The sequence below is a fragment of the Eretmochelys imbricata genome, chromosome 1, assembly GCF_965152235.1.
Source record: "Eretmochelys imbricata isolate rEreImb1 chromosome 1, rEreImb1.hap1, whole genome shotgun sequence".
NCBI classification, from domain to species: domain Eukaryota; kingdom Metazoa; phylum Chordata; order Testudines; family Cheloniidae; genus Eretmochelys; species Eretmochelys imbricata.
This window is the reverse complement of record NC_135572.1, coordinates 112,428,763-112,440,981: the sequence shown is the minus strand read 5'-3', so window position 1 is coordinate 112,440,981 and position 12,219 is coordinate 112,428,763. Positions and strand designations below refer to the sequence as shown.

Below are 12,219 nucleotides of genomic sequence, written 5' to 3'. Positions count from 1 at the left end.
TGTTGCCTGTAAGTAGGCTGAACAGGATCTTGCTTTAATATGCAGATGAAGGTAAGCAGTCCTGGACTGCATTGGTACAGTATGTGCTATCTAACATTTTATGTTACAGGAGCCAAAATAATACTGTGTATTTTCATACAAAAATCTTTATTAGCTTTAAATTAAGCTAATTTAATTAAGCTAAGCTGGGGGGGGAGGGATAGCTCAGTGGTTTGAGCATTGGCCTGCTAAACCCAGGGTTGTGAGTTCAATCCTTGAGGGGGCTGTTTAGGGATCTGGGGCAAAAATTGGGGATTGGTCCTGCTTTGAGCACGGGGTTAGACTAGATGACCTCCTGAGGTCCCTTCCAACCCTGATATTCTATGATTCTATGATTCTAAGGCTACTAAACTTAGAAAAATATCTACACAAAAATAGCTTTTTAATAGCATATAGAAGTCTGGAAGTGAAAATTAAGTTTATGAAAATATTCATTAGTTCATAATCGATGTAAATGTCTAATAATAAAAACTAAACATTATCTGCTCTAGTAAAAAAATATTAAGGACAAATATCTTTCTGCATTTTGATATTCTCATGAACATATGTTATGCTGTGGTCCCAAATATACAAACATGTACACATGTTGAGTATCTTTATGCATGTGAATAGTTCCCATTATATGAATGTCTCTAATAGGAGTACCATGATCTTGCTTTGAACTCAAGTTTATTATAAACATCTCATAATATGAATTATGATACAACTTGCAAATAATTTTCGCTATGAAGTATAGCTCAGAGAGAACATGCTTTAATGTTTTCTTTTATTAGTTAGGCACGTTTTCTTTGTGCAGATTGCCCATGCCATCACCTTGTTATATCCAGTCCAATGACTAAGATATAGGTCATGCTGCGAAGTTGATATCCCTTGTGTTTAAAAACTAAATAGATTTATTTTAAGTTTTATGACTTTTTACATTGTTTGACTTCTCTTTAGGAGCATGGCCTGTTCTCATAGATGATTTTGTGGAATATGCACGACCAGTAGTCACAGGAGTAAAGCGTAAAACCTCCTAACCACAGACACTTCCAAATGGACTAAGTTTGCAGTCTGAACTCTATCAGGTAATGAAGACCTTTTCTCCAATAACTGCACACCGTCACTGGTTTTAATAGTCGTGGCAAGATGCCACTGACAAAACTTGAAATTGCGCCTTTCTGCCTAAAGAAAATGATGGCTGACTCATGGACACAGCAAGAAGAAACTCAAGATAGCCCAGGCTGTTCATAGGATATTGGCTTCAATTATTGTGCTGGTTGTATCATATAGGATGTAGATTTTGCATGATTTTATACTTTGGAGAAGTTTAACTAGAAGCCATTTTAAAGTTTTGACAGCACGGCATGCCATTCAGTTCATGATCCAAGATGAACACCAGCAGTTACATAATTAAAACTGTATTATATTGTACTTATATTAAAAGCAGTATTTGTGGTATATAAATTAAATCCCTAAATAAAACTTATGTAGTATGGTGTATTTTTATACAAGTCAGCTCTGTGTAAGTATCTGCCCTAACATAAACTTGTAACAAAACACTTACTGACACTTTTTTCTTGGTGCCAGGATTCTAGATTTATATTTTTACGCTCTCAGAAATGTACAGACCATGACTGTTTTTTTCCCCTTGTAAGATCAACTTCTTCATCACAGTGTTCACCTGATGTGTGTGTGGTTATGTTAGCTATCAATAGCATTGCTGCACAAGGACTGCTCTACATTGTTTTGACTCCAAGAATGGTTTGAATATGATTATTTACACTGTTGATTGATTAGTCTTTTTTAAATAGACCCTAAAACAACCAAAGACACATTTTTATAATTCATAATTGATAGATAAACATAATTCAGTTTTTCTTCATCTTTACATTTTCCATTTACTTTTTTGTAAATAATGAATTGGTGGGATTTGAGGATTTTAGTAGCCTTCAATTTACCGTAAAATAGCTAGGTTCCATTTAAATGCAATATTCTGTGCACGCAGTTCCTGATATGATCTCAACCCCAAAAAGGAAGGGGGAAAATAAACACACACAACCACACTATGGACAGTATATCTTAACTCCCCTTCTCAAAAACCTTTGGCAGGGGGGTGATTTTTTTTCTCTACATTATGAAGCCTCTTGCTTCTTGTTCTAAATATTCTGTAAAACAAATAATAGTTCTTCTTTGAATAGTGTCCCTGTGGGTGCTCCACTTCAGGTGCGAATGTGCCTTAAACCCTTGATCAGAGATTTTCCATTAGCCGTGTTCATTTGGCCCACACAAGCATCCTAAATATCTTTAAACCTCACACCAAGGCTACATAGGGTTGTGCAGGCAATCCACCCTCAGTTCGTTCTCAGTTCCTCCTTGGCCTGAGCTAGATCCCTAATGCGTCTGCCTGGAACGTGCCTTGGCTAACTTCTTGTTTATAGTTTAGTGTTAGCATTAAATAGTTGTTAGTAGATAAGTAGCGTGAGGATTAACTTTTTGCCTCTCCCTCCCTCTGGGAAGCCTTTCTCTCCTGGCATGGTGTACTTAGCTCTACAGGATTCAAACATCTCCCAGTCAGCGGCAGCCACTCTTAAGTCCACCGCTTGGGAGAGTCGCATGTCTACTAGAAGGAGACTTCTGCCTGACCCTTAAATCCAGGGCAAGGAAGAACCAGGAGATCAAGTTGAGGCTGCTGCTGATGGAGCACTCCCTTCGACCTGCTTTAGAGAGTCATGTCAGGATATCCCTGCTTTGGACATCTGTCTCCGAACAGATCCAATGCCCCTTTGACCTCAGCACAGATCTCCTCTAGTAAGGGGAAGACTTGTGAGGCCACAGTGAAGTCTCCCAAAAAGAGGAGCACTGGATCCCATCATAAGGAGACTGTTCTCAAAAGCTCTTGGTCCCCCACTAAGTCCATGGTATCAGAAGCCTCAACCTCTCTGCTTCATACCATAGAGGTGAAAGACTCCTCCAATACCAGTGAGTCCAAATAGTCCCAGAGTTCTGACAGAGCCCTGGTACTGACTATAGGGGACAAGGAGGACAAGGATAAGCGCTTCTCCAGCCCATTACCACTGAGCATGGCTTTATCATTGGCACCTCCCCAGTTGGGACAACCCAATATCACACAACCGAAGTGTGTGACACCACCGGTACCTACTTTGGTATGCTCAAAATCTATAGTACTGTCTGCTTCCATTCCCAAGCACACTACCATGGCGATACCGATCCTTCGCTTGGTACCACAGGAATTCAGATACTCAAATGACTTATCAATGGCTGATGGACCAGAATCTCTACTGCTCATGGGTACTAAATGCTTCTTGGTATCAAGAGCCCAGTCTCTGGACTACCATCGCTCTCTGGTACTGCTGGACTCTCCACCCTTTTCCACTTGTGCTCCGCCATTGGAGGATACCCAAGGAGGAGGAAGACTTCCTTCAGTCTCATCCAGGGTTCTCTTGCACATCCACATAGAAATCTGTCATTTGACTCCCATAGGGAAGATCCTCAGGCTTGACACCAAGGATGGTGGGACCAACCCTAGATGCCACTTTCTCTCCCATTTGGTTCCTCCCAATGGCCATACTGGGATCCCTGGGCTGAGTACTGATAGCAACTTGTCAGAAACCAGTTCTGACACATTGGAAGGTTAGAGATGTTCAATTCTCTACTCCCCAACCAGGTCCCCAATACAAGGAAACGTTTGAAGAACAGAAGTCTAGGGCAGATGAAGAAGCCAGCCCTCACTCCTATCTCTTTATCATCTCCAGATGTGGCAGTTATACCTCCACCACCATCGATGGTTGATGATTTCCTGCAATTTCAGAACCTTATAAAGTGAGTAGCCAGTACTCTTCAGATACCACTCAAAGAGGTCAAGGATTTGCAACACAAATTGCTTGACCTTTTGCAATCTGCAACACTCACTAGAGTTGCACTACTCATTAATGAGGTGTTCCTGGACCGAGCAAAGACAGTTTGACAAACATCTTGTAACATTCCACTAACTTGAAAACAGGTGGATAAAAGGATTCTGAATTTTTATTCTCGAATCATTTACCTAATTCTCTGGTGGTGGATGTGGTAAATGAGTTGGGTAAGCAATACTACTCAGTCTACCCCATATGACAAGGGCCAAAAGCATTTAGACCTCTTTGGATGGAAGTCCTATTCTTCCTCAACTCTGCAGTTTCAGATCGCAAACTATCAGGCAGTTATGGCCAAATAATAATTTCACAAACTCATGCATTTACAATCTTTTTATTGATTTTCTACAGGAACAGAGGAACCAATTTCATGCCATTATTGCCGGGGGTCAGTTATTAGCTAGAACTTCTCAAGCGTTCTTGGATGCTACATACACCAATGCCAGCTCCATCTGTGTGGTAGTAGTTATGCGCAGGGTGCCATGGCTCCAACTCTCAGGGTTTCCGAGAGAGGTTCAGAACACTGTTGAATGTCTCCCCTTTGATGGTTGAAAGCTGTTTGCAGAAACCACAGATGAGTCTCTTCACACATTGACAGACTCCATGGCCGTTTTAAGATCTCTGGATGCACCAAACCCCCCATGAAGAGGCATATGTTCCAGAGAAAAAAAGCAGCTCCTCCTTCTTCCAAAAGTTCCAAATCATCATTGAAACAACAATTTTGACCAGTTGGTCAAGGGTTTGAATCCTCCCACACCTCTGATTCAGCAGCTTGTAACCCTTTGCCCATCTCTCCCTTTTTGAAGACTGCTTTTCCCTTTCCAGCATGCTTGGAGGTGGATCACTACAGCCAAGTGGGTCATAAAGGTCATAACATCAGGCTACCCTGTCCATTTTTTATCCATCCCTCCCTCTCTCTCTCAAGCCTTTACTGAAGCAAGAAATAGATTCTCTTTCAATTAAGAGCAATAGAGCCAGTCCCAGCTCCTCACAGGAATAGGGGATTCTATTTGAGATATTTCCTTGTGCCAAAGAAGGATGGAGGGTGGAGACCAGATTTTGGATCTTAGGCTATTAAACAAGTTTGTAAAGTCTCATAAATTCAGGATGGCGACTCTGACTCTGATATAATCCGTATATCAGAGGCAGCGGAGAGGTGTCTTGTAGGTCCAGGGCTGAAAACCAACTTCCATATAGTGAGATACCCATTTAACAGAAAATATCTATGTTCTACTATAGCCCAGGAACATTTTTAATACAGAATACTTCCCTCTGGCCTTTCCTTGATCCTACGGGTGTTCTCAAAGGTCCTTGCGGTAGTGGCTGTTTATCTTCGTCAAGAAGCGATTTTAGTTTTCCCATACCTCAACTGGCTGCTCAAGGGTCAGTCTTACCAAGTAGTGCTGTCATCTGCTCAGACATCACTCTCTCTTTTCCAGGAATTGGGTCTTCAGCTCAATGTAAGAAAATCCACACTGATCCCTGTACAGAGAATACAGTTCATACAGTGAATTTGAATTCAATGACAACCATAGCATACCTTCCCATGGAAAGATTCTTAACTTTATTACATCTAATCAGGACCATTGAAGGGAGACTTTAATCCTCAGAAAGAAACTGTCTACAGCTTCTGGGTCATATGGCAGCTTGCGCCTTCATGACCAATCATGCAAGACTATGACTGCTGCTCCCAGGGCTGGCTCAGAACATTCTGTTCACAAACCAGACACAGTTTGGACAAGCAGGTCACAGTCCCTCTCCATGTAAAGAAGTCCCTAGACTGGTGAAAAGATCAACTCAACGTTTATGTAGGCACTCCTGTTGTTCACCCAACTCCAACAATAATTGTGACAACAGATACGTCTTTGCTGGAATGGGGAGCTCACCACAGTGCCATCACAGCTCAGGGCAGAGGGAAACCAGTCTCCACATCAACCTGTTGGAACTCAGGGCAATCAGGAATGCTTGTCTTCATTTCCTACCCGTCATCAGGGCAAATGCATTAAGATCATGACAGACAATTTGGCCTGCCTGTTCTATGTCAACAAACAAGGGGGAGAACAAGATCCCACTCCTTGTGCACTGAAGCAATAAAGCTGTGGAACTGTTGTACAGCCCATCAGATCCAAATTTCAACCGTTTACCTCCCTGGAGTTCAGTACACCAAAGCTAACAAGAAGTATTGTATGTTTTTTCTCAAGAGGGTGTCTAAGCTATCAGTCTCTGGGAGACACCTTTCTCCTATCTTGCACGAAGAGTCTATTCTATGCATTTCCTCCAACAGTGCGAATACGGAGACTAATGAACAGGATCAGACATGATACGGTCAGCGTTATGCTTATAGTACCGACCAGGCCGAGACAAACTTGGTATCCTTACCTGTTTCAGCTGTACATCCACACAGCAACCAAACTTCTTATCATTCCTCATCTCCTCTCCCCAGACAAGGGTCATTTACTTCATCCCAACTTACGGATCCTCCATCTCAGGGCATGGTTCCTTAATGGTTCGTGTGATTAGAATCTACCTGTTCTGTGGAACTACAATAAATGTTACTGAATAGTAGAAAGCAGTCAACCCAAATTATTAACCTGCAGAAGTGGAATAGAGTCAGCCATTGGTGTCGGCGCCACCGACTCGTGTCTGAATCCTTGTTGCTTTCAGCTATTTTGGACTACCTGTTGGACTTAAGTTTGATTTCTTTATCAGTTAGCTTGATTTAAGGTTTATTTGGCTGCAATATCAGCTTTTCATCCTCCAGTAGAAGGAGTTTCTGTATTTGCTCACCCCGTGTCTTTAGATTTATTAAGGTTTTGGGAAAACTCTTCCCCAAGTTAGGGACCCCACTCCAACTGGGAACTTCAACTTTGTACTTAGATGTCTCTCAAGACCTCCATTCAAACCAAGGACAATCTGCTCTTTGCTTCACTTATCCAGGGAGGACTGCCTGTTTAGTAGCTATTATGTTGGCCGGTATGGTCAGAGAAATTGGGGCCTTGATGGCAGACCCTCCTTCCCACTTTATGGAGTTATTCAAGGACAAGGTCTCTTTACATCCACACCATAAATTCTTACCTAAGGTACTATCAGAATTTCATCTTAACCAGTCCAGTTATCTTCTGGCTTTTTCCAAAACCACAAAAGTCTCAACAGAAGAGTTCTTTTCATACCTTAGAGATTAGGATGACAATGCCCTTCTATCTAGACAGGACCAATCAATTTCAGAAGTCACCTAGACTGTTTGTTTCCATTGCGGTCCATGACTTCTGCCAAGAGATTGTCGAGGTGGATCTCCGTGTGTATTGTCACTTGTTATGGTGCAGCTGGTGCTCAAATCCTTCCTCCCCCCCACCCCCCCGGTGACTGCACATTCTACCAGATCACAACATCCAGGGCATGACTCAAAAACATTCCAGTATCTTCAGTACATACGTTTAGTACATACAACACGAAGTCTTGTTCCATGCCTCCAGTTCAGGAGCAGCACTTGGTACTGTGGTCCTGTCTTCAGTTCTGGACTCAATTCTGAAGCTCCCTGCTCCAGGTGACTCCCAAGTAGTATCTCCGCAAGAAGCGCAGCACCCTTAGGGACACTACTCGAAGAAGAAGAGGTTACTCACCCTGTGCAGTAACTGTGGTTCTCTGAAATGTGTGTTGCTCTGTGTGCTCCACTACCTGCCCTCCTTCCCCTCTGCTTCAGACTGTTCTCTGTGCAACATTTGGATGGAGAAGGAACCGAGGGATTCACACAGCCCTACATAGCCTCAGTGCGAGGTGCAAGGATACATAAGACACATTCATAGGCCAAATGGACCATGATAATGGAAAATGTCGGATCCAGGGCTCAAGAGGAGCATGAGCACCTGAAATGGAGCACCCATTGGGATGCATGTCTCAAAGAAGCATAGTTACTCCACAGGGTGACTAACATCTTCTTATGGTGTAAGTCCATGCAATATCACTGACTTCAGTGGAGTTGCATCTGTTTATACCAAGTCTGAATCTGGTCAATCATCTCTGTTTTCCTATGATCTGTACCTTTCCGCAGGTGACCGCTGTGGTTTAGCACAAGGGATTAATCTGGTCTTTCTCAACAGTGTCTTCCTATCCATAAGCACAAAAAGTGCATATGATAGAGAGGTTTCATTGGAAAGTATTCAACATATTACTTTAACATACAGGGCTCTTGTAAACACTACCTCATCCTGCTGAGTATGTCGTCATCATTGTAAAAGTTTTTGTTAAAGCAAAGAGCTGTAAGTTACTTACAACTATGATTGATCTTTCCTTTAGTCAGAGTTGAATTGTCACAAGACCCTTAAAGGCATTAGCTAATCTTCTGAGCTATGTAATTTATTGATTGATTGATCTTTAGATCATATTCTATATCAATAATGTAAACATTTCGTAACCTGTTGTACCATTTTGCTTCATCAGTCATGAAGATCTGCAGGACTCATCATATTTAAAAAAAACTCTTAACATTTTGACTTGTTAATAAATACTTGACTTCTAATATGTCAAGACAACCTCCAATAATAAAGCATCTCTCCATAAATATCATGTTGACAAGGGAAATATTACCCCATTCTTTCTTCCACTTGTATGAATTTAAATTGTGCATGCTGGTAAAAAGTGAGGATGGGAATCTGTATTTGTCTGAATCCTGAAATGTCCTGTAATAAGTTCCATAGCAGAAGTGTTCTAACTAAACCATTGGCATTTTTTTTATTGTTCTTAGTCTAGTTCTACCCGTATTGAGCATTTGTAAACACATCTTGCTTGACAGTTTATCCACTAGATGTCAGTATCTCTGTCCTTAGACAACTTTCTCCTATCTATATGGGCAATTAGTATATAATATTTATAGTAACTAAGAAATAAAACTATTTTACTTTAACTAACCTCTGAAGCTTCTGCTTAGAAATACATTTGTATGCATAATTTAAATTATTCTACAGAAATCAAATGCAGCTAAAGCAAGAAAAGCAAAAAGGATTGCATTGTTTTTACAAAACCAAATAGGTGAATAGTCTGTAGCCATTAGATATGAAATGTTTAACACTTTCCAATATCCTCAACTATATTTATCCAACCAAATGCAATAGCATAGTCCTTTATCAAACAATGTTGACCTGAAATATAGTTATGTACATTACAAACTAAGCATGAATTGCGTTAATCTATAGTTCTATTATAGGCAACTGGGTAGCTTCCATTACAGGAGAGCTTGTGAAACATTTGGTTATGCTGAACACTTGCTAGAATCAATCTAATTGACACCCCTTCCTCTTTTTTTAAATTTATGTACTATATAAAATTCATCTGTATTAAAGGAAAACATTTTAAAAATACAGAGGTTATCATTCAGCTGAGTCTTGCAACCAGGTTGGGCTTGTCTGCTTTTGCCCTTCTGACTCTGAGAGGAAGGGGGTGCTCAGTGCTCCAGAGGATCTATGGTTTCCCTGGACACACACACCTTTATCCACCCACTTTTAAGCCTTACTTCTATTAGGGCTCTTTCTGGAAAACAGATTCCATGTAAGGAAGACTGGACAGGAGTTCCACAGTGCAGTTTGTGAAATTAGCTGGCCAGTAGGCACTTCATTATTGCTTAGGTGGAGTATCCCACTTCCTTGTTGCTACTGGTCTTCTGCACCTCTGAGGCTGTGTCTGGAATTTAGCCTAGATCCTCTTACATAATAGCACAGAACAATACCTCTTGGCTGTTAAGCCAGAGACACATTAAATATAAATATCTTGCTTTCACATAATTACTTTACTTTACCGGTTGCTTTTGTCCTTTGTTCAAACTTATTCAAAGGGGACTAGCTATGATTTGGCATTTAGGTAAAATGGTATATTGATAACATCTAAGCTGACCTGTTTATAACAGAAAAATTATACAAAAATCTGTCATCAGGTTGTTCACTGCATACAATATTAGTGCCTAGACACACTGTGTATTTTTTTTAAAGTTGGTGCCAATTTGTTTGGTTTGACTTGTTAGAATATCTTAAATTAATCATGGAGTTTGTACTTGATAGTTCTAAATCAATGTGATTTATCATGTGTCATGTTAAGGAGAACAAGCCTGCAGGCATTCACTCATGCAATGCACCTCATGAGAGTCTTGCTGCTAAGTAAGCTGTACATCTGTAAATTTTATGATAATGGAAAAAGAATAAATAGACTTTCAATATAACGCATCAAAAACAATAAATTGTTTGGTGTTTGGTTTTCGTCTCTTTTCTCATTTGGAAATCTTGTGGTTTTACAGTTCAGCGTATTTGTTAGATCCTTGCATTCTTATTAAGTCATTCAGCAGATTACAAAGATCTAACAAAAATGAGGTTTTTAGTATTTAAGCTTAAAAGAAAATTGTCCATTTTGCTTAGCTGGGCAGTCTTATATTTCAAAAAGTTTAGAAATCCTTCTTGCGCTGTTTAACTGCAGTGATGGAATCATTAAGCTACAATGTAGTTGACCAAACATCTGTCTCAGGTCCAGGCTGCAAACTCCCAAATAAACTTCCTAGCATCAACTCCTTCCGCCTCAATTCTCTATCCGCTCATAGATCTTGATTTCCAATGGCATTCTTTCCAGCACACCACCTGTACTCCTTAGGGAGCAGTTCTAGGCCCCTATCTCTTTTTATTGATCTCACATATATCTAGCCTTAAATCATGTGGACATGTTATGCTATGGTTTTTAATAATTGATATGAAAGTGCACTAATGGGAGGTGGCAGACACCTTGCTTTTTTAAAGAAGTTATGTAACTTATGACAATGGGAATATGGAGCTCCATGGTTTTAATAAGTAAACCAGGTAGTTTTTCTTTGTCACTGAAGCAGTCTTGGAGCAAGGTAGAAAATGTAATCAAGTGCCTGTAGCATCAAAGTTAGGGTGAAAAGAAAAGGAGGACTTGTGGCACCTTAGAGACTAACCCATTTATTTGAGCATGAGCTTTCGTGAGCCACAGCTCACTTCATCGGATGCATAGTGAGCTGTAGCTCACGAAAGCTCATGCTCAAATAAATGGGTTAGTCTCTAAGGTGCCACAAGTCCTCCTTTTCTTTTTGCGAATACAGACTAACACGGCTGCTACTCTGAAAGTTAGGGTGGACACTCTATTAAAGCTGGTGCTAAGGCAACACTAGAATACTAGGGAGATGGGTCTGGTATAGAAATCTGACTAGAAAAATGCAGTAGCACGTGCTGCCCCTTTGCCATGGGAGCCCTTCTTGCTCATAGTGAAATGAGGAGGGTGTGAGGAGAAAACCAAGATGCTCTTTTTTTTTTTAAATAGGAAGACTATTGAAGGAGTGAGAACAGTGGATGTCTCAGGAACAGTACAAGAGCCTCCTGAGAGGAGGGGAATGAGACACTGATGTGTGGACCCCTTCCCCAGCTGCTACTTGCACCTTCTCTGTAAATATGTAAGAGTGATTCCATGCTCCATCCATGCTTCCACTTGTTTCACCTCTAGCACCATGGTGGGAAAAGACTCTCCCTTAAAAGTGACCTGCACAAAGCTTTTAAAATCAGATAAGGCATGTGGGAGGGAGTCACTCAACACAGAGCCTGCTCACCAGCCCCCTCTTACTGCCCCCATCTCATGTTGTTCACCCTTTGCAGTTTGCTGCCTCTCCTTCCCCTTCATTTCGTATTGTTCCCATTTGCAGTTTGCTGCCTTCCTTCCCCCTTCACTCCTGCACGGTTCCCCCTTGTGGTTTGCCCTTCTCCTCTCCGCCCCATGGTTTTTTTCCCCTTTGCAGTTTGCTGCCCCCTCCCTGACTTGTATGATTTCCCCCCTCCCCCCACCCTGCAGTACTCTATCCCCCTGTTTTGTAGGCCCTCCTTCCCTTTCTTTTCCTTCCTTCCCCCCATCTTGGGTGGTCCCCCTTGTGATTCCCTCTCCCCTGTGATTTGTTGCCGGCCTCTGAGTCCTGTTGCTGCTGCACCCGGCCCACCTCCCCTTGCTGTTTGCCTGCCTCGCCCAATCCCACTTGCCCTGTGCACCCACTTGTACCCACGTGTGTGTTCTTCTCCCTCCCCCCACCCCGCACTTTGATTCTCACTCAGTGCATTCTCCTCGTTTATATACACCCCCAAACTCCCAATGCAGCTGGAGAAGCCAATTTTCCTTGCCGTGCACACTGCTGCATTCCCCTCTCCCCTTCATTTGCATGATTAACTCCTCCATTTTGTGTTTGTGTCCTCCAGCTCCCATGTGGCTTCGTGTGGAGAAGTGGTTAGCGGCCTTC

The 12,219-nt window shown here is 41.7% G+C and overlaps 1 protein-coding gene across 1 annotated transcript in view; it reads left to right on the top strand.

Annotated features, from left to right (window-relative positions):
- DCUN1D2 (defective in cullin neddylation 1 domain containing 2) overlaps positions 1-10,189 on the top strand; it is a 57,285-nt gene extending 47,096 nt beyond the window's left edge. Inside the window, exon 7 of the mRNA XM_077813874.1 lies at positions 979-10,189. Coding sequence (XP_077670000.1) covers positions 979-1,058 — 80 coding nt within the window. The 3' untranslated portion in view covers positions 1,059-10,189. The remainder of the gene's footprint in view (positions 1-978) is intronic.
- Positions 10,190-12,219: the final 2,030 nt, after the last annotated feature.